This window comes from Manis pentadactyla, chromosome X (assembly GCF_030020395.1).
Source record: "Manis pentadactyla isolate mManPen7 chromosome X, mManPen7.hap1, whole genome shotgun sequence".
NCBI lineage: Eukaryota > Metazoa > Chordata > Mammalia > Pholidota > Manidae > Manis > Manis pentadactyla.
This window is the reverse complement of record NC_080038.1, coordinates 40,923,826-40,945,584: the sequence shown is the minus strand read 5'-3', so window position 1 is coordinate 40,945,584 and position 21,759 is coordinate 40,923,826. Positions and strand designations below refer to the sequence as shown.

Genomic DNA, 21,759 nt, shown 5'->3' with positions numbered 1-21,759 from the left:
ATTTATAATGGTTATATCCTCTTGTTGGACTGAGCCCTTTATTGTTATGTAATGTCCTTCTTTATCTCTTGTTACTTTCTTTGTTTTGAAGTCTATTTTGTCTGATACTAGTACTGCAACACTTGCTTTTTTCTTCCTGTTGTTTGCATGAAATATCTTTTTCCATTCCTTGACTTTTAGTCTGTGCATGTCTTTTGTTTTGAGGTGTATCTCTTGTAAGAAGCATATATATGGGTCTTGCTTTTTTATCCATTCTATTACTCTGTGTCTTTTGATTGGTGCATTCAGTCCATTTACATTTATTGAAAGATATGTACTTATTGCCATTGCAAGCTTTAGATTCGTGGTTAGCAAAAGTTCAAGGTTAGCTTCTTTACTATCTTACTGTCTAACTTAACTCGCTTATTGAGCTATTATAAACACTGATGTTTTTTATTTCTCTCCATTGTTATTCCTCCTCCTCCATTCTTTATATGTTGGGTGTTTTATTCTGTGCTCTTTTATGTTTCCTTTGACTGCTTTTGTGAGTAGTCGATGTTATTTTTTGCCTTTAGTTAGTATTTGATTGGTCTGCTTTCTTTGCTGTGATTTTGTTTTCTCTGGTGACATCTATTTAGCCTTAGGAGTGCTCCCATTTAGAGTAGTCCCTCTAAGATACCCTGTAGACGTGGTTTGTGGGAGGCAAATTCCCTCAACTTTTGCTTGTTTGGGAATTATTTAATCTTTCCTTCATATTTAAATGGTAATCGAGCTGGATACAGTATCCTTGGTTCAGGGCCCTTCTGTTTCATTGCATTGAATATATCAAGCCATTCTCTTCTGGCCTGTAAGGTTTCTGTTGAGAAGTCTGATGATAGCCTGATGGGTTTTCCTTTGTAGGTGACCTTTTTCCTCTCTCTAGCTGTCTTTAAAACTCTGTTCTTGCCCTTGATCTTTGCCATTTTAATTATTATGTGTCTTGGTGTTGTTCTCCTTGGGTCCCTGTTTTTGGGAGTTCTGTGTGCTTCTGTGGTCTGAGCGACTATTTCCTCCCCCAGTTTGGGGAAGTTTTCAGCAATTATTTCTTCAAATACTCTTTCTATCCCTTTTTCTCTCTCTTCTTCTCTGGTACCCCTATAATGCGGATATTGTTCCTTTTGGATTGGTCACACAGTTCTCTTAATATTGTTTCATTCCTGGAGATCCTTTTATCTCTCTCTGCATCAGTTTCTATGTGTTCCTGTTTTCTGGTTTCTATTCCATTAATGTCCTCTTGCATCTCGTCTGTTCTGCTTTTAAGTCCTTCCAGAGATTGTTTTATTTCTGTTGTCTCCCTCCGTACTTTGTCAGTTAGGTCTTGCATTTTTCTCTGCAGCTCCATCAGCATGGTTGTGACCTTTATTTTGAATTCTTTTTCAGGAAGATTGGTTAGATCTATTTCTGCAGTTTCCCTCTCAGGGGAGGATGTCTGTGTGATTCTGGTCTGGATCAAATTCTTCTGCCTTTTCATGGCAATAGAGGTAGTTATGGTGAGTTGGCACGTGTGTCAGCTGGGAGAACATCCCTTCTTGCTAGTTTGTGGCCTTCCTCTCCTATGAGAATGGTGGCTCCTAGCGGCTTGTGCTGGGCAGCTGTGCACAGACGGGGTCTCTGATTCTTGCCCGGTTGCTGTGGAGTAAGCTCTGCATGGTTGCTGTTGTTGTGGCCTGCCTCGGGCTGCTGCCCTTCTATGGCAGGGCCGCGTCGGGTGGGGGGAACAGGCGGGAGGGTGTTTATCACCCTGAGGGGCCTCAGAGCTGCGCTCCTGCCCTGAGGGTTAGGGTGCCTGGAGTTTCCTGGGATTCCCAGCTGCTAGGCTGAGTGTGCCGGGATGCTTCCTTCCAGGTGTGAGGCCCCTGTCCCTTTAAGACTTGCAGAAACCACTTGCTTTTCTTTTGTCCCAGGGGCGCTGGCTGCGGGGACCCACTCGCAGGTTTTACTGTCTCATTTCCCTAGTATCCAGCACCCCATGCACTGTTTGTCTGCACTCCCAGTGCAGATGGCTACGGCTGGATACTTAGCAGTCCTGGGCTCCCTCTCCCTCCCTGCTCCGACTCCTCTCCTCCCGCCGGGAGCTGGGGTGAGGGGCACTTGGGTCCCGCCAGGCCATGGCTTGTATCTTACCCCCTTTGTGAGGTGCTGGGCTCTTGCAGATGTAGATGTAGTCTGGCTATTGTACTTTGTCTTCTGGTCTCTCCTTTAGGAATAGTTGTATTTGTTATATTTTCAAAAATATATATGGTTTTGGGAGGAGATTTCCGCCGCTCTACTCACGCCGCCATTTTGGCTCCTCCTTCCAACTTATTTATTTCATAACTGGAAGTTTGTACCTCTTTATCCCCTTCACCTGTTTTGCTCATTCCCCTACTCCCTCCCCTCTGGGGGCCACCAGTTTGTTCTCTGTATTTATTAATCTGTTTGTTTGTTTTGTTTTTTAGATTCTACATATAAGTGTAATCATATGGTATTTGTCTTTCTCTGACTCATTTCACTGAGCATGATATCCTCTAGGTCCTATTAGTAATTTTAAATGAATAAATATATAATTTTCTTGTTTAATATAGTAAATATTGATAGCTGTAGCCCACAAAACTAAAGCTTACTGGGGGCCTCAATAATTTTTAGGAGTATAAAGGAGTCCTGAGATCAAACATTTGAGTACCACAGATCTGGAGGGTAGCTGATTACTGGATGCCTAAGAAATGTGAAGACTATGAGAAGTGTAATTGTGTATAGTGTGTTATAAATGAAGACTTTCATTATTCCACAAACCTTTACTAGAGTCTTCTCTGTGCCCTGACCCTATGCTGGGTTCTGGGAGCAAAATGGTCAATAAAAAACAGTTTCTGCCTTCAAAGAGATTTCAACCCACAAGTGGAGCCAAATCACATTAGTTGTGATTATTTTTTTAGGTTCTGTAGTACAGGTATTTTCAGAGTGTGATGGGGTTGCAGTGGGAAGCAGTGTTTCAGTGCAGTGTTATTAGAATCAAGCATTATATCATACCTCATTCAGATTAGGAGATTGCCATTTTCCTTTCTGTCATAGACAGACAGCTCTTGTCTTTGACTCCCTTACTGTCTCCCAAACCACCATGTCCTACCAAGGATAGGAATTGTCTTTACAAATTTATTATCAACAGCCTAAAGTCAGAAACTGAAACTAATTTATATGCTTTTGGTCCACTTTTTAGTGACTGTACTGGCGATATTTAATGAACTGCATGCAGATGTGGACCTTTATGCACTTCTGTTTGGAGAAAGTGTCCTAAATGATGCTGTTGCCATTGTACTGTCCTCGTAAGTAACAGTATTTCTGCTTGAGAAGAGAAACTCTGGCTTCCTGAATGCTCTGGGCTAAATTCAGAAGCCCATCTTAAAGTATTAAATATTGAATTGGGTGTTTTTCTAAATGAGGTTTGTCCACTTGTTGATAAAGTTATGTTGCTTTGTCCAGTTGGTAGTGATCTAAATGTTGGTAAACAGCATAACATGGTGCCTGCAGATTAAATTAAATGCATACACTATGGGGCATGCTCAGCAGAGTGTAGACAGCTACAGTTGTCTGTATTTTTAGTACTGTGGTGTAAAACCCTCACAGTCTTGTAACTCTCTCTTCTTTTTTTAACTCCAGGTCTATTGTTGCCTACCAGCCAGCAGTGCTGAACACTCATGCCTTTGATGCTGCTGCCTTTTTTAAGTCAGTTGGCATTTTCCTAGGTATATTTAGTGGCTCTTTCACCATGGGAGCTGTGACTGGTGTGGTGACTGCTCTAATATCCTTTTTGCAGTTTCTGTCCCTGTCTGGGTATGACTATGTGACATTACACTTGCCAAAATAAAGTTCTCAGTTCTTCCTTTCAGAAATGAATGTCAAATCAATTGTTCCACTGCAGTTTAAGGGCTCCTAAAATGTATCCCTTTGGGAAAACATGACAGTTGAGTGCCTGGCTAGCTAAGAGTCTGAGAAAATGTTTGGAAGTGTAACTCAAGGCTTAGCTCAGTCCTTTGCATTTTCTCTCCCTCTTAAGAATTGGTTAGAGATGAGAGCTTGGGGGAAGCATAAGTTTTGGGGGCAGTGCATGCAAAGAGCTGCAGAGCCAGGTGGAGCCTGGAAATCAGGGGCCACCACACAGGAAGCCAGGAGGAAGCAGACTAGAAGTACTTTAGCCCCAGGCTTGCTGCTCTTGTTTGTTCTAGACCCTACAGGGCTAACGTGGCCACAGCTACTTGGGGACCATCAGTGCAAATTACTGTAAGGTGGCCTTCCTTAAGCAAAGGACTGGACAGTATTTACTTAGCAACCAACTAACCAACCAACCAGCCAACCAACAAACATAAAAGCAAAGTGTAGAACAAGTAGGCCACCCCTCCACATGAGTGCTGAGTCCTTCAGCACATCTTTTGATGGCATTTAGATCACCACTGTACACCCAGGGTACACCCTGTGCAAATGTAATAGGAGCTGCAGATGTGAGCCCCGTCATTTCAGCCTGCAACCACTCTACAAATTATTAATGACATTTTATATGTTCTGTTTTTGTACTAAAGCTTTGAACTATGGTATGTGTTTTGCTCTGTCAGCACATCTCAGTTTGGACTAGCCACATTTTAAGTGTTCAGTAGCTGCATGTGCCTAGCAGCTACCATTTTGGACAGTGCAGATTTAGATTACTTTCTTCAAAAAGGCCCCTTTGATGCCCTGGGAACTTATATTTTTCAGTGAAACACTCATGAGATGGTTCCAGGCTGACCTGCCATGGAATGGCAGTGTTAGGAGGGGACTCTTGGTCCCAAAAGGTGAAACACCTTGTAGTTGCCCCTGGAGTTGTGTCTGTCTGTCTGCCTTCCTTCCTTCCTTCCTCGCTTTCCTTCTTTCTCATACACTCATTACACACCTGCTGTGGACTCAGGTCATAGTGGCCCACAGAGGTCAGAGTCTCACCTGTCTTCCCAGGCCTGCCTGAGATACTCTCAGCACTGCCAGAGCTAACCTGTCAGTCACACCTCAGGCCAAGACTGCGCCTCTCAGAGCCGTGGGTATTGCAAGGGACACAGAAAACTATTCCCAGTTACTTTGGAAAGTTTACTTTTTAAAAAACAGCTTTATTGAGATAAATTCACATACCATGCAATTTACCTACTTGAGGTGTATAATTCAATGGTTTTTCGTATGTTATAATTTATTTAATGTGACAAAAAATATATAACATAAAATTTGCCATTTGACCATTTCTAAGTATACAGTTCAGTGGCATTAAGTACATCCACCGTGTTTATAACCATCCCCACTATTGATCTCTAGACCTTTTTCATCTTCTTAAACAGAAATGGTCTCCTCTTCCTAACCTTTCCCAGCTCTTGGTAAACAATATTCTATTTCTATTGGAAAGTTTAATTTTTTATTACTTTAAAAACCAAGCAGCAGCTCTGTGGACCCAAAAGAAGAGTTGAAGGGAAAGGATAGCCCTACGGAGAGGGTTCTGGGCTACTGGAGTGTGGTTCTTGGTGACCCAGATGCTTGTTCCTGGAGGCAAGTTCCTTGACGGGGGCTGACGTGACCAAGTTCACTAAGCTACACTGCTTCCCCCTGCTGGAGACGGCACTCTTCTTCCTGATGTCCTGGAGCACATTCCTCTTGGCAGAAGCCTGTGGGTTTACAGGTGGGTTTTAGGCTGTAGATGGGGCTGTGGGAGCTCAAGGGAAGAATTCTTAAACAGCAGTTATGTGGAGGTGATACTGTTCACAGTGTCCATATGGAGGTTTGCTGAGCAAGGCCGTTGTTTTGCCTTAGGAATAATTTAACTTCCCAAGCTACATGTTTTTAAAGGATAACATTTACTGTTTCAAACTCAGTTATGTCTTTGAGCACTTATTCTAACGGTAAGTAGAAGTTTAGCTGCAAAGGATACTGAACATATTAATGTCTTACTTGCGTCCTCCCCTAGATTTCTTCTTTATTTTTCAAACAGTAGCAATAACAAGCACAATATATCCTTTTAAAGGCCCTTTTGTATCTACTCAGATGAGTGTGAATGAACACAGTTTTTCCTTGTTTTGTCTCTGGTCATTGTTTTTCAATATCATGTTTTATGGTGCCAGTTTCATGTATTATTAGTGTGAGTAATCATCTGGTTTATGTTTCTCACATTCTCTCATTAAAAATAAGTAATCACTGACTTTTTCCACTGGAAAAGTACAATTAACTATACATAACCCATTTAGTTACGAATCATCTTTTCTAAATACTGCAACATATCTTTATATATATAGCATATTATTATATATATTATTAGTGTGAGTAATCATCTGGTTTGTTTCTCACATTCTCTCATTAAAAATAAGTAATCACTGAATTTTCCACCGGAAAAGTACAATTAACTATACATAATCCATTTAGTTACGAATCATCTTTTCAAAATACTGCAACATATCTTTATATATAGCATTATAGAATGCCCCACTTCCTTGAAACTTGACAGTTATCTGTACATGTGTAGGCAAAGTCTCAGGTATGTTAGTTGTTTTACACAACAAAATCTTTACCATTAACCAGAAACCTAGATCATCAGGTCTTGGATAAATGGAATGTTACTCTGGATCCATTTTGTCTGAAGCACTAGACCATGCAAAAATATAAAGCATTGGTTTGAAATTAAATTTTTGAAATAAAAATTTTTAAGAACAAAGAGGAATATGACAAACACAAAAGACAGGTCCTCACAGTCTCTTTGAGGGAATGAATGCTAAATGCCAAACTCAAGTAGGAGTTGGGAGGAAGGGAAAGAATGCCCTTAAAACTGGAGCAAGGGGGGAAGTCAGGGACCTTGGCTTCAAAGAAGGGCAGAGTTGGGAGAGGGAAGGTTGTATGAGTGATTGGGGAAGGGGGAGATTTCAGGGGTAACTTTCAAACTATTCAGGAAATTATTTAGATATGCTGGGCTTGCCTACCTTAACTTTTTGTTTCTGCAGGGATTGTTCCCTGCTTCTTTATTTTTCCCATTGATTTTTTTCCTTTTAATCTCTCACCAGGTGTTGTGGCTGTCCTTTTCTGTGGAATCACACAGGCTCATTACACCTACAACAATCTGTCAGTGGAATCGAGAAGTCAAACGAAGCAGGTGAGAGAGAGCCCCGGGTCCTCGCAACTTATCTGTGACTACAAGGGGGGGCACCCACAGGGTTTATGGCTTTCCTTTCCCTTTCCATGCAGCTCTTTGAGGTGTTACACTTCCTGGCAGAGAACTTCATCTTCTCCTACATGGGCCTGGCGCTGTTTACCTTCCAGAAGCACGTTTTCAGCCCCATTTTCATTATTGGAGCTTTTGTATCCTTTTTGGGTTCTACCATTTTCTACACAAAGGCAACCACTGCTGGGGAAGCTATAATAAAAATAATAACTTCTGTTTTGAGGGTGGCAAGTGACTGAGCCAGCAGTAGTTTATGGTGTTTTCATGATGAGAAAAAAGAAGGCTGATGTGGTTATAAAGCTTAATGTATTTGATTTTAGGATTGGTGCTGATCCCAGGCTGTTCTTCCTATGTTTTCTGTGTAAGGTGGCCTTTGTGTGATGCGGATGCTGGTCAGGTGGTAGTTTGTTTTGTAAAGCACCCCTCTCAGCAGATCTGTAAGTTAGTTGGCCACCATGTCAGCCCTAGAATTATTTCATTGCTGCATGAATTCCAATCCACTACTCACCCTATTTGGAAGACCTGAAGGTTCTACCACTTTTGCTGTCTGACTGGTGTGGGCAACCCCTCCTCACACCACCTGGGGAAGGCCGCAGACAGTGAGTAAGCTTTCCCCCGAGCTTCCCTGCTGCTACAGATCACAGTGGGAAACACTCCTTTTTTTTCCCCAAAAAGTGAAAGGAGAGGAAGAAGAGAAAAAAATGGAAAAACACTTGGTTCCTTGATTTAGTTCCATTGTGAGCACAGTTTGGGGACAAGAAGCACTGTTTTGGGGGTTGGCTTCTCTCAAGTAAGGAGGGATGTGCATGCCAGCAGTGGATCAACAGCTGAGGGCTTGCTTTCTTGGCCTCAAATCATATTGTTTTCATTAAAGTGAACTTTTCTGGGGCTTGGAAGTGTAGGACTCCAGCTCAACCTGGATTTCAAAATACTGAGCAGGCATCCCCTATTGCTGGACATTCCCTTTTGCCTTTTCTGAGGCCTCATGGGTATCCTTAGGCGGGATGCTGACAAAAAAAGGAGTGTTTTTCTCTTCTGGGCCAGAGTCCATCCAGTTACAGTGGTATCTGCTTCAACTTGGGCTCATTTCTTAGATGTGCACACTCAACAGACTCGCAGCTAAAAATCTGGGGGATCAGTGTTTTCACTCCTGACTTAAGAGACCTTGCATGTCCTTTTGCTTTGTATTCCTAGCCTGGTGTCCTGTGAGAGAGCGTGCAAGAGCACAGCCCTTGTTTACAGACGAGCGCCTTGTGGGAGGGCCAGCCAGGTCCTCTGTGAATCCTGAAGGCTGCTTAACCACTTGAGGAATTTTGCATATGGCCTCTGGGATATAATGTGCTTTATAAGTACGGCTTGTTAACTTCTGTTAAAAGACAAAACAAAGAAAAAGAAGGATAAAAGAAGAAAAATCATTAGTGTTTTACCCTGGAACAGGCAGAAAGTAGTTCGGCCCTCACTTCTGTCTGAAACAGCTGCAGCTGGCAGCTACTGCTTTGCCTAAATGGAAGCTCCCTGTTCTCTGGCTCCCAAGGCGGCTTCCTTCTGTGACTAGGGCAGTGTGCATCTCTGTTGGGCTCTTTTCTAAACTCAGCAAGTGATGAATGACCTGTTTCCCTGAATTCTTCAGTCTCCACAGTTGAGTTCCTTTTCCACAGTCCTTTTCCATTTCTTTCATATCCAAAAGACATTTAAGCTGCTTAGGTATGGAAATCTCCCCAGACCGATTCTTTTGAGGGATGTGAATGTGTATTAGTGTCATGAATACTTTAAGTTTCCCCACCTCTTATTTGTAGGGTCTTTCTGGTCATTCAAGCCCCAGATGTTTACTTCCAACTGAAGCTGATGAGCTCTTATCAGCACACTTTCTCTTTATAGTTTGACTCAGGGGTTAGTAATTTTTATGATCTTGTGATTTTTCTTCCAATAGAGTCTAACACGCTGTTTGCTTCTCTCAATTCTTCATCCCTACCATGGTCCCTTAGCTTATTTCTGGACTCATTTTTAGATGGATTGGAGACTTGGTCCATACAGGTTTAATTAAATCAAGAGGTTACAACTGATGCCGGGGTACTTGTTCACAAAGCTGAAGAATGAGCAAGGTACAGGCTTTTATTTAGAAATAAAGTGAGAGAATAGAGCTCCTGGCTCACGCCAGGAGGGGACAAGAGAGCCCGTAGTGGTGTGTTGTCTAGGAGGTTTTATAGGCAGTTGAGGATTTTTTGAGAACATGAAAAGAACTTAGGGGTGTGGACTTGCATCACCTGCCCTGTCCTCAAGGTGGGCTGGGTTGTAGTCTGATTGCTAGGGCTGACAGCAGAGTCAGGGGTTATGCTGATACCCTTGCAGAACACTCAAACATTCCAGGCTCAGTTGCTCCTGGCTTTTTGACCTTTAACTGATCTCACTGAAGATGTCTATATCTTTACCCCAGAGAATTAGTGTGACCTTGACTTTGCGTAATGCTTAACAGAGTTTCAATGGGGACTTCTTTGCCCATTGTTACATTGCTCTCACTGTAAATATTCCACCCTGCTTTTCCTGGAGGCCCTCACCCTACTCTGACTACACCCATGGTTCCTGTCTCACAACATCGCATTTAACAGGCTAGAAATGATCTCTACGAACCAGGAGTTTGAGTAAGTTGGCCAATTGAATCCCTCTTGTTGCTGAGACTTCTTTAGAAGGAAACTAGACAGTCTGGCTGCTTTGGGCAACTCCCCTGATTATAATGAGGTGCTCCTAACGTTCTTTGTTCAACCTAAGGTTGTGTGAAAGTGCCATTCTGGAAACCTGTTGGGCCTTAACCTCCACCTGGTGCTCAGGTTGCCATCTTCCTGGGCAGAGCTGCACATATCTACCCACTCTCCTTCTTCCTCAACTTGGGCAGAAGACATAAGATTGGCTGGAATTTTCAACACATGATGATGTTTTCAGGTAAAAAAATATAAATGTAAAGAAAATGAGTTTTATTCAGCAGGCAGTGCTCGTATGATTAAATATAATTGATTAGGTTCAATAAAAAGACAGAAACTTCAAGTCTTTGGTTCCTTGGTCTCACCTACAGTGCTGAGTAGACAGATGTACATGTTAAATGGGGTTAATAATTGCTTTTGCGAACCATATTACCAAATGTGAACATTCTCCCCTAAAATATTTGCATCATCATTTTATCTTTACCGTCTAAGGGCCCTGGAGATATATAAGTATTTAAAGTGCTTGTTTTTTTAATTTTTATTTATTTATTTTTAAAATTTTGGTATCATTAATGTACAGTTACTTAAACAACATTATAGTTACTAGACTCCCCCTACTATCAAGTTTCCCCCATATACCCCATTACAGTCACTGTCCATCAGCATAGTAAGATGCTATAGAATCATTACTTGTCCTCTCTGTATATACCACCCTTCCCGTGTCCCCCCTGCTACATTATGTGTGCTAATCATAATAGTGCTTGTTTGTTTTATAATAGATGATCATAACCCTTAATCTTTCAGAAGGGCCCCAGACCTAAAATGAGAAGGAAAATAGGTCTTTAATGAGAAAGAACTGGGCCAAGTCACTCAACACCTCCCAGCTGTGGTATCTTCTCTTGTAAAATAATTAGTTGAGGTTTCTCCTAGCTTCAACTTTCTATGAAGCAAAAGAAATAAAATACAGTCATATAACCCCAAACTAGAAGATAACAGCTGTGATGGGTCTGCTTGCTTAATATTTGATTCACACTGTCTCCCAGATGCTTCCCTCTTAACTGTAAAGCTGAGTAATGTGGAGAAGGCACTGAGGGGACAAGGGACAGTAAAGAAGTAAGTGGAGGTAAAGAAAGGAAAGAGCAGTTTGCATGAGTAGATGATGCAGTGAGTGTGGTAAGCATCAGACTTTCTAGATGAGAATCAAGTTAGAGCATCTCTGCAGAGCAGAGGGAAGAGATGGTAGGACAGAAGGCCACTGTGACCCTTAAAGATACCTCTGTCCTGTGGGGGGGGTGGGGGGCTGTGTAAGAGGCAGAGTGACTAGTAGCCCTTTTCATCCACATAGTAGCTCTTGGGGACCTCAGAGTTAAAGTGAAATCACACCAGTGGTAGCTCTTGGGGACCTCAGAGTTATACTGAAATCACACCAGTGGGCAGTGCTCAGCAAAGCAGTCCCTGTGTCAAGCACTCACTTGCATCTGCACTTAACTATCCAGCCTGCCATACTGATTTCCTTCCACCCTGACAAACATTTGTTGAGCATCCTCTTTTTATAAGCCTCGTTTCTAGGTTGTGGAGGACAGGCCAGCCTCCTTCAAGGAGCTCACAGTCCACGGTGGGGGAGGAGGGAGTGGAGTACAAAGAGCCCACTTTCTGCAAAGAGGGTGGTGAATTACAAAGGAGGTATGGAATAAGTGCTGAGAAGAGTAGGGCCCAGGGCCATTTTTACCAACGGGGGTAGCTTTCCAATTGTGGTAGAAATGGGTTTCAGGAGGTGTCAGGTTGGAAAGGCAGGGAAGTATTGCCATACATGGCTTCTTCAGGGAAGGGAGCATTCTGGTTTAAACATAAGACATGTGGGGTAATGCAGAAAGAGGGTGAGGTTGGACAGGACGATTGCATCTAAACTGTCTCGCACCTTTAGGTTGCATCAGAATCAGCTGCTTAGAGCTGATTGCTGGCCCCACTGCCAAATGCAATTCTGCGGTGTGGAGTGGGCCCCAAGAATTTGCATTTCTAAAGTGTTCTCTGATGCTGCTGCTGCTTGTGGTGGTGGTGGTTTGAGGAGCACACTTTGAGAACCACTGCTGAAATCTAGAGCACAAAACTCCAACGCTGTGCCAAAGAGTTTGGGCTCTACTTAAGAGCATTTGGGAAACAGGAGAGGTTTCTGCAGAGGGCAATGACAAGATCCCCCTTATGTGCTAGGGAAATACTGCTGCAAAGCAGAAAGAGGACTGGAGATAACTTGGTCACCTAGATAAAATATATTCACCATCTTCTTTACCAAAACACTGAGAAGTACACAGTGCTGTTTAAAGACATCTACAAAAGTTATTTCCTGCTGGAAGAAATCTGGCTGTGGAATGGGACTCATTCTTCATGGCTGTGAAATACGTGAGACTTTGCTTTCATATTGCTTACAGTGTTTACCTTTATAATTATAAGGAACAATGTGACACACATTGTCTCTCTCTGACCCCCATGATTTCTTCTTTGAGACAGCATCCCTTTAGATGCTTCAGTATTGATTGCTGACATAGCTGGTTGTAGGGTGATCTAGAAATGTAAAAATATTTCACTAGGGCAGATTAATAGAAAACATTAAATTTGCTCTGCTTTTTTATGTAACTTTTATTGAGACGTTCTTCTCTACTGAATGGTAGCAAAGCTCTCAGATTAGTGAACTTGCAAAATTATTAGGTAAGGTGGGAAAATATACGAACAGATATAGTGGGTCTAAGTTTTCATTCTCTAATATACACACTATCTTGCCCGTGGTGAATAGGAATTCATCCTACGTATCTACTAAACACTGTGGATTCAGTCTTTACTATAGAACAAATTACGAGCATGGTATGGGGAAGGAGTAAAAGAACTGAGAAAGATTAAACTCTAAATCATTAAAATATGGGTGCTTATTATTAACACCTGTTAATGTAGATCAGAGTCAGCAGACTACAGCTCCGGGGCCAAATCTGGCTTCTGCCTATTTTCATATACTCCATGGTCTAAGAATGGCTTGTATAGATGAATATTTATAATCTATCTGATGATAGCAGTTACTAACTTTGAAACTTAATTAAGCAAAATATACTCCCCAGAAGAATTCCATTCTTTTCATCATCAGAACTGTATTAGAACAAACTCTACTCACTCGTTGTTATTATGTTCTTGGGTTTTGTCTATTAAATGTTGTGAAAATTTGTTTTCTTTCTTTTATGTAAGTGTCTACATAATATCCTTAGTTTTCCTCTTGGCCCACAAAGCCTAAAATATTTCATAGCTCACCTTTATGGAAAAAGTTGCCAACCCCTGATGTGGACCAGGTTATATTGTTACTACTTTGTGTGGCTTTGCTAAGGAAATGCTGAACTGTTTTGTGGTTCATGGTTCATGAGCCACAAAACGCATTTGACATATTTGTATCTTGCCTTTTATTGAGTTTATAATGACTGTACAGTGTTTGGGGCAGAGACTTAGAGAATTTATATTATTATTTGTGATGTGTATTTCCTTTTATTTCCTGTTACTAGCAGGAGAATTATTTCAGTAATAAAGATGATTATTCCAAAATGTGCTGTACAAAGTAGTGCAGTGTTTTTCTCACTGCATTTAGACATTTAACAAAAGCAGGCTTCATGTAGAGAGCAAATATTCCTTTTAAGGTTCTTCTTTTAGAACAAAACAACTTGACTCTCAAAGCATTTTTTTTGTATTTGTTTTTATTAAGGTATCATTGATATACACTCTTATGAAGCTTTCACCAGAAAAACAATGTGGTTATTGCATTCACCCTTATTATAGAGTCCTCCCCCATACCCTATTGCAGTCACTGTCCATCAGTGTAGTAAGATGCCGCAGAGTCCCTATTTGTCTTCTCTAAGCTACACTGTCTTCGCCATGACCCCACATACACCATGTGCACCAATCATGATACCCCAAAATCCCCTTCTCCCTCCCTCACCCCTCCCCTTTGGTAACCACTAGTCCCTTGTTGGAGTCTATGAGTCTGCTGCTATTTTGTTTGTTCAGTTTTGCTTCGTCATATACTCCACAAATGAGGGAAATCATTTGGTATTTGTCTTTCTCTGACTGACTTAGTTCACTGAGCATAATACCCTCGAGCTCCATCTATGTTGTTGCAAATGGTAGGATTTGTTTCTTTCTTATGGCTGAATAGTATTCCATTGTATATATGTACCACATCTCCTTTATCCATTCATCTACCGATGGACACTTAGTTGCTTCCATGTCTTGGCTATTGTAAATAGTGCTGCGATAAGCATAGGGGTGCATATGTCTTTTTCAAACTGGACTGCTGCATTCTTTGGGTAAATTCCTAGGAGTGGAATTCCCGGGTCTAATTGTATTTCTATTTTTAGTTTTTTGAGGAACCTCCATATTGCTTTCCACAATAGGTGAACTAATTTACATTCCCACCAGCAGTATAGGAGGGTTCCTCTTTCTCCGCATCCTTACTAGCATTTGTTGTTCCTTGTCTTTTTGATGTTGGCCATCCTAACTGGTATGGTGATATCTCACTCTGGTTTTAATTTGCATTTCCCTGATAATTAGCGATGTGGAGCATCTTTTCATGTGCCTGTTGGCCATCTGAATTTCTTCTTTGGAGAAGTGTCTGTTCATATCCTCCACCCATTTTTTAATAGGGTTATTTGCTTTTTGGGTGTTGAGGTGTGTGAGTTCTTTATATATTTTGGGTGTTAACCCCTTGTTGGATATGTCATTTACAAATATATTCTCCCATACTGTAGAATGCCTTTTCGTTCTGCTATTGGTTTCCTTTGCTGTACAAGCTTTTTAGCTTGATATAGTCCCGTTTGTTCATTTTTTATTTTGTTTCCCTTGCCTGAAGAGATGCATTCAGGAAAATTTGCTCATGTTTATATTCAAGAGACTTTTGCCTACCAAAGCATTTTTGTTTATTAGCTCTGAGTGGGAGCAGTGCATTTGAGGGCACGTTTTCATTTGTCCTTATAATCAGGAGATTTTCCTCTTTGGTCCCCACAGGCCTCAGGGGAGCAATGGCATTTGCACTGGCCATCCGAGACACGGCATCCTACGCTCGCCAGATGATGTTCACAACCACCCTCCTCATTGTCTTCTTCACTGTCTGGATCATTGGTGGAGGCACAACGCCTATGCTGTCATGGCTTAATATAAGGTCGGTTGGAAGCTAGGACCAGTTTCATGCCTGACTCTGTTGCTGTGCCTGTGCAGTGTGTGCTGCAGCTTAGTACATGTGAGGGCCTTACAGGGTTGGGTTTTCTTTTGGGGGAGGGACTAAAAAAAATAGTTGAATTCATAGCATTAATTTTCTGCCAGAAAAAAATGGGCTTAAAATTTTTGTCGGCCCCAAAATGTGAGGAATTAGAAACACCTGGCCCTGGCTGGAACAGTGGCATTAGGGCAAGAATTCAAAAAAAAAAAATCTTAAACCTGCAGGAAGGAGAATAGACAGTGGCTGGCAACCCTTGGCATTTCACATTCCTTTGAAACCAAACATGTGACCTTAAAAATCAGCTCATCAGCCAGAAGTAAAAAGAGGCAATTTGAGTTTTGTTTTAGGAAGAAATCAAAACTGTGTTTCTTCTTTCTTGAGTGCACAAAAGAGGTGACATTTCCTGTATAACCATCGTTTGTGGCAGCCTCCTGGACGTCCCCTGCCTGTGGTTTTGCAGCTGTGTCAGGATGGTGGGGGGGTCGCTGACCTGAGTTTGATTTTTTTAAGAGCATTTAAATTCCAAACTGTGCTTGTGACCTCCAGCTCATTTCGGTAAAGAGGACCTTGGAACAGTGGTCAAGAGACTCACTGCCTAACTGGCTCTGGTTTAAGGCAAGCCTCTCACATCTTTGGGCCTCAGTTTTCCTTAATGTTAAATGAAAGCATGCTGGAAAATGTCCTCCAGGGCCCTTCTGCTCTAAGTGGCACCCTACATCTTTGGAGGTGGCTCAGTTTTGGATCTGCAGAGGGTGAATGTGATAGGAAGAAGACACTTGGCTGGTGCTGAGGTGTGAAGAATTCTCTGAAAAGCCCCCAGGTGGCAATGTTTTTTTCTTTCTTTGCTGGCTTTTAGTTATATTCCATTCTCTAGAATATAGGGTGCACGGGACTGACAGCCACAGAGCATACTGAGCTTGGAGGAGAGATAACTTGTAATGATCTTGTAGTCATCCTTGGGGTCAGGGAGAAAACTGGAATTTGAGAAAATAGTCTGCCCCACCAGAGATGTTAGTGTTGATGGCAGGCAGGGATTCCTGGGCTTGGCCACTGTCAGCTGCACCATTTCTGGACAAGCATGTCTCAGCCTCAGATCCAGGTGGATCTGCAGAACCTATGTGGGGCTTATCAGTGACAGTTACATAATAGCTATGCTCATGCTGCCAACATTGTTCAAGATACCATGAGTACATTAAGATAATCCTCATAATATTCCTATGAAAGAGTTACTACTATTATCTCCATTTTAGAGTTGGCAGAATTGAAGCACAGAGCAATAACTTGCCCACGGTCACAAAACTTTATGTGGAGGACTGGGATTTGAGCCCAGACAGTATCGCCACAGAGTTGCACTCAGCTGCTGTGCTGTACCACCTGTAAGAAGGTTCGCCGTGTTAGCGACCATTGTAATGTTATGAAATTTAGGATTAATAGAATTTCAGTTTTTGTGCATGAAGCTCAACAGTTGTATTAAGGAAAACAATTTTCTGGGGAAATATAAACCTGAAGAAGAAAACTTATGGATTTTTGGTTTTAAACCTGAGACATGAGATTTTGGTCTGTGGAGCAGATTGAGGACAAGAGAGGAGGCTTAACCCTGAAGACAGTTGAGAACCTGCTTAATCTTAACCACTAAAATTACTTCTTGCTCCTATTTGCCTGGTCACCTACTATCAGTAGGTGTCCGGATGGTCAGAGCCTGATTAAGTTATGTTTATTTTTCATGCTACTTTTTAAGTCCTTTTCTGTTTTCTTCCCCTCAGCCCAACATACACAGAAACAAGCAATTTCCCACCAAGAGTAGAGAGTTACCTTGTGGTATTTTGCACTTCTTGTACCCTTTTCAAAAAGTGAGCCATTAAAATAGTCTTACCAGGAGCTGACAACTTGCCCTGAAGCACACAAACTATATATGTACAAATATAATATATTTGCATGGTTGTGAAAATACTAATGTAATATGCAGCTGGCACAGAGTGAGGGGTCAGGAAATGACCATGTGTAACTTGATGTTGAGTGATCTAGTCTCTCCGCATCCTTGCCATCATTGGGTGTTGTCACAGTTGTTCATTTAAGCTGTTCTGAATAGATGTGTGGGTTACCTCATAGTGGTCTTAATTTGCACTTCCCTCACAGCTAATGATGTTGAACATCTCTTCATGTGTTTATTTGCCATACGTATATCTTCCTTGGTGAAATGTCTGTTCAAGTCTTTTGTACATTTTCTAATTGGATTGTTTGGTTGTTTAATTCAGTTTTGAGAGTTCTTTATTTATTCTAGATACTAGCCTTTTGTCAATACATGGCTTACAAATATTTTCTCCCAGTCTGTAGCTTATCTTTTTCTCCTTTTAATAGAGTCTGCTATAGAGCAGATGTGTTGATTTTGATGAAGTGAAATTGATCATTTTTTTCTTTTATGGGTTGTGCTTTTGGTACCATGTCTAAAGGCTCTTCAATAAGCCCGAAATCCCGAAGATTTACTGCTGTTTTATTTTCTGAAAGTTTTTTAGTTTTTAGTTTTATGCTTGATATTTAAGTTGGTTATTTATTTTGAGTTAATTTTTAAAAAAGATGTGAGGTTTAGGTCAAGGTTTTATTTTATTACATTTGCCTGTGGCCATCCGTTTATTCCAGCACGATTTGTTAAAAAGACTATTCTTTACTCCATTGAATTACTTTTGTTCTTTTACTAAGAATGAGTTGGCTGTATGCATGTGGGTCTGTTTCTATTCTGTTCCATTGATTTACGTTTCCTCAACCATTGATTTCTGTTCTTCTACCAATGCCACACTGTCCTGGTAACTATAGTTACATATGGCTTGAGCATCAGGGAGAGCAAGCCTGCCCACTTTCTTCTTCTTCTTTAACATTTTCATAGCTTTCTAGTTCCTTTCTATATACACTTTAGAATAAGCTTATGCATATCTAAAAAATAAAATAAAATCTCTGGGATTTTCAATGGGATTGTCTTAAACCTGTATATCAATTTGGGAAGAGTTGACATTTGCTCTGATGAATCTTCCTAATCCATGGACATAGAATGGTTCTCTATTTATTTAGATCTTCTTTAATTTCTTTCATCAGTATTTTATAGTTTGCAGCATACAGTGCCTATACATTTACTGTTAGATTTATATCTAAGTATTTCTTATTCTGTTTTGAGCAATTGTAAGTGTTATTCTATCTTTAATTTCAGTTTCTATGTGTTCATTGCTAGGATATAGAAATACAACTGGTTTTTGTGTGTTGATCAGTATCCTGCAACATTACCCAACTCACTTATTAGTTCTAGGAGGATTTGTTTTTGTTTCTTGGGTTTTTTTTAGATTCTTTGGGATTTTCTATAGAGACCATGATGTCCTTTGCAGATAGAGACAGTTTTATTTCTTCCCTTCCAACCAGTGTGCCTTTTATTTCCTTTTATCAACTTATTGCTCTGACTAGAACTTTCAGTACCATGTTGAATAAGAGTGGTATGAGTGGACATCTTTGTCTTGTTCCCCATCTTCAGGAGAAGGCATTCAGTCTTTTACCAATAAGTATGATGTTTTCTGTAGGGTTTTATAGATGTTCATCATCAAGTTGAGAAAACTTCTATTGCTAGTTTTCTGAAAATTTTTGTCATTAACAAATGTTGAATTTTATCAAATACTTTTTATGTTATCAATTGATTGGAACATATAATTTTTCTGATTTAGTCTGTTAACATGATGGGTTACACTGATTAATTTTCAAATATTGAACCAGCTTTGGCTCTCTAAAATAAATCCCATTTGGTTATGGTGTGTAAATTTTTTACATATTCCTGAATTCTATTATCTAATATTTTGTTAAAGGCTTTTGTGTCTATATTCATAAAGGATAGTGGCATTTAGTTTTCTTTTTTAGTATAGCCTTTTTTTTGAAATCAGCATAATCTGGCCTTATAAAATGAATTGGGACATATTCCCTACTCTTCTGTTTTCTGGAAGAGACTGTTTATAATTGGTGTTAGTTCTTCTTAAAAGTCTTGTGGAATTCTTCAGTAAAGCCATCTGGTCCTGGAGACTTCTTTTTCAGAGGTTTTTAAATTATGAAGCTAATTGCTTTAATAAATTACAGGGCTATTAAGATGATGTATTTTGTATTGGGTGAGTTGTGGTAGTTTGTGTATTTGGTTCATTTCATCTGAGTTTTCATATTTGTGTTGATCATAGCATAACCTTGTTACCCTTTTGATGTCTGTGAGAGGTATAGTGATATCCCCTGTTTAATTCCTGATACTGGTAATTAGCATCTTCTTTTTTTGCTTTCAGTCTTGCAGGAGGTTTACATCAATTTTATTGATCTTTTCGAAGAACTAGCTTTTCTATTTCATTGATTTTCTGTACTGTTTTTCTGTTTTTGGTTTCACTGATTTCTGTTCCTACCTTTACTATTCCTTTCTTTCCGTCCAAGTCTACCCAGACAGCATAATGAAGCCAAGTGTGCCACTGGTGAAAAATACATATGGTGTCAGTTCTTTGCATTTTCCCAATGTGTATAAATAGTGATTAGGTAAGCATACAAACTGACATTTACAGAGATTACATCAAAAGAAATTCCCTCAGCAACAAGAGACTGATTAGTTTTTCTGGTCTGTGGCTTGTGTTGTTATTTAATGGCCACAAATCATTCATTTGAACCAGGTTCTTATTCTAAATTGATTCAGAAACCCCCTGAAATTCAGTGTGGTGTTTTGATCTCTGTGACCTCAGTAACACCAATACCTACTTGTTCCTTACTTCTGCAGACTGCTGACCGTGGCTGCTCAGAAGTCAGAAGCTCGGAGTAGGACTTGGATTTCCACCATAAATAATTAGGAGTTAACTGATGTTTAACCATAGCTAATTTATAATTGTGTATAAAATAAAACTGAATATAACCCGAACTCCAAAGCCAGGTCACTGCTTTCCAGAAATCCAACTTATCTTTTTAAGTTGGTATTTTATGATTGATATTTAAAACATAGTGGCAAAATGCTCAAATTGTTTTCTGTTAATGCACAAAGTACATAATATTTTTCTTAGTCTCTCAAGCAAATGTTATTCACAGAATAGAGTTTTGGCAACTTAAAAAAAATGATCACAGGATTATTTCAGCAGATGAGCCTTGTACGTGACCTGAGCACATTTTGGCAGCAAGGTGGTTGTCCTTTTGGAGGCCCCAGCTTCAAGTGACCCACACAGGACATGGTTGGTGGTGATGGTAGGGGGTGGAATGGCACACACCAGGTAGCCAGCTGAGTGGGAAATGTCCACACCCCAGAGCCTGGTAATATAATCACTCAAGGACAAATAAGGACAGTTGGTATAATCCTGTTAGACTGAGACTTCATGATAAAGCTTTTTATAAGATTACTTAAGGAATAAAGGCATGGAGAAGTCCTGAGTCCTTTATATAATAGCATTTGTTACTGGATATTTTAAAAGAGTTTAAGGATGCCCCTGTGTAATCAAAGGCAGCATCCTGTAAGGTGAAGAGCTGGGGCTCTGGGGTCTAATAGCCTCAGTTACAACCTTGGTTCTACCATTCTTCTTCCTTTGTGACCGTGGGCAACTTATTTAGCTTCTCTAACTCCCGGTTTCCTCACCGGTTAGATGGGAACAAGAGTAGTGGGAGGCAAAAATGTGGCAATAAATAAACATGAGAAAGGATTATCTCGTTAAATGTGCCATCTGGCATATGGTAAGCATTTAGTGTATTTTAGCTATTGTATTATCATTACTAATCATAGCATTACTACTGCTACTACTACAGAATTATTATTATTACTAGTGAATCTTACATTAATGGTATCCTGCTTGCTTTCCTGGAATTTGTTATAATTTTTCAATACTATAGTAACATATAGAGTCTGGTTTAAGTCATATTCTGAATGTGTGACTAATTAAAAGTGCCATATTAAGAAACATCATATTCTCACTCATTTTGGGGGATATTATTAGCATCAGAATTTAGGCATTATCTAGCATAGTATTTGTCAACCTGTTTTTCATTTTTACCCCACTAAGGAGCCTTTAAAAATGTTTTTTTCCCCAATTATCTCTCCCAGTGAAATTTTAATACCACAGATCTACTATATGTTTATGTACTATGGTGCTTTAGAGGGCCACAAACCATTGTCATATCTAAACTTTTTCTGACCCACAAGAACCAATTTTCACACCCATGGGGGCAATATCATACCCCAGTGAGAATACATGATCTAGTGCTGTGGTTCTCAACCTAGGGCAGTTCCGCCCCCCCAGGGGACATTTGGCAATGTCTGGAGACATTTTTGGTTGCCTCAACTGGGTCAGGGAGTGCTACTGGTATCTTGTAGGTAGAGGCCAAAGCCCCAGATACCAATAGTGCCAAGGTTGTGAAACCCTGTTCTTGGTATGATGGTGAAGTTCAAATGCACTCTGAAAAACCCAGCAACTATTAAGGAAGGCAAAAATGGACCGTGTCAACTCTAAGGCCACAAGGTAAAAAAAATAGCACAAGTTGGGTTACTGACCTTCAGGTTGAACCTATGGACAATGTTTTTCTTGTCTAGAAAAAAAGGCCATATTTATCTTCATAACTATTGTTGCTGTTTTCAATAATGT

General features: G+C 40.4%; 1 protein-coding gene across 3 annotated transcripts in view; it reads left to right on the top strand.

Annotated features, from left to right (window-relative positions):
• SLC9A7 (solute carrier family 9 member A7) overlaps positions 1-21,759 on the top strand; it is a 182,757-nt gene that overhangs the window by 117,662 nt on the left and 43,336 nt on the right. For all 3 annotated transcript variants that reach the window (XM_036907464.2, XM_036907463.2, XM_036907465.2), the window contains exons 6-12: positions 3,212-3,317; positions 3,652-3,793; positions 5,575-5,680; positions 7,050-7,138; positions 7,231-7,344; positions 10,033-10,144; positions 14,935-15,088. In XM_036907464.2, coding sequence (XP_036763359.2) covers positions 3,212-3,317; positions 3,652-3,793; positions 5,575-5,680; positions 7,050-7,138; positions 7,231-7,344; positions 10,033-10,144; positions 14,935-15,088 — 823 coding nt within the window. The remainder of the gene's footprint in view (positions 1-3,211; positions 3,318-3,651; positions 3,794-5,574; positions 5,681-7,049; positions 7,139-7,230; positions 7,345-10,032; positions 10,145-14,934; positions 15,089-21,759) is intronic.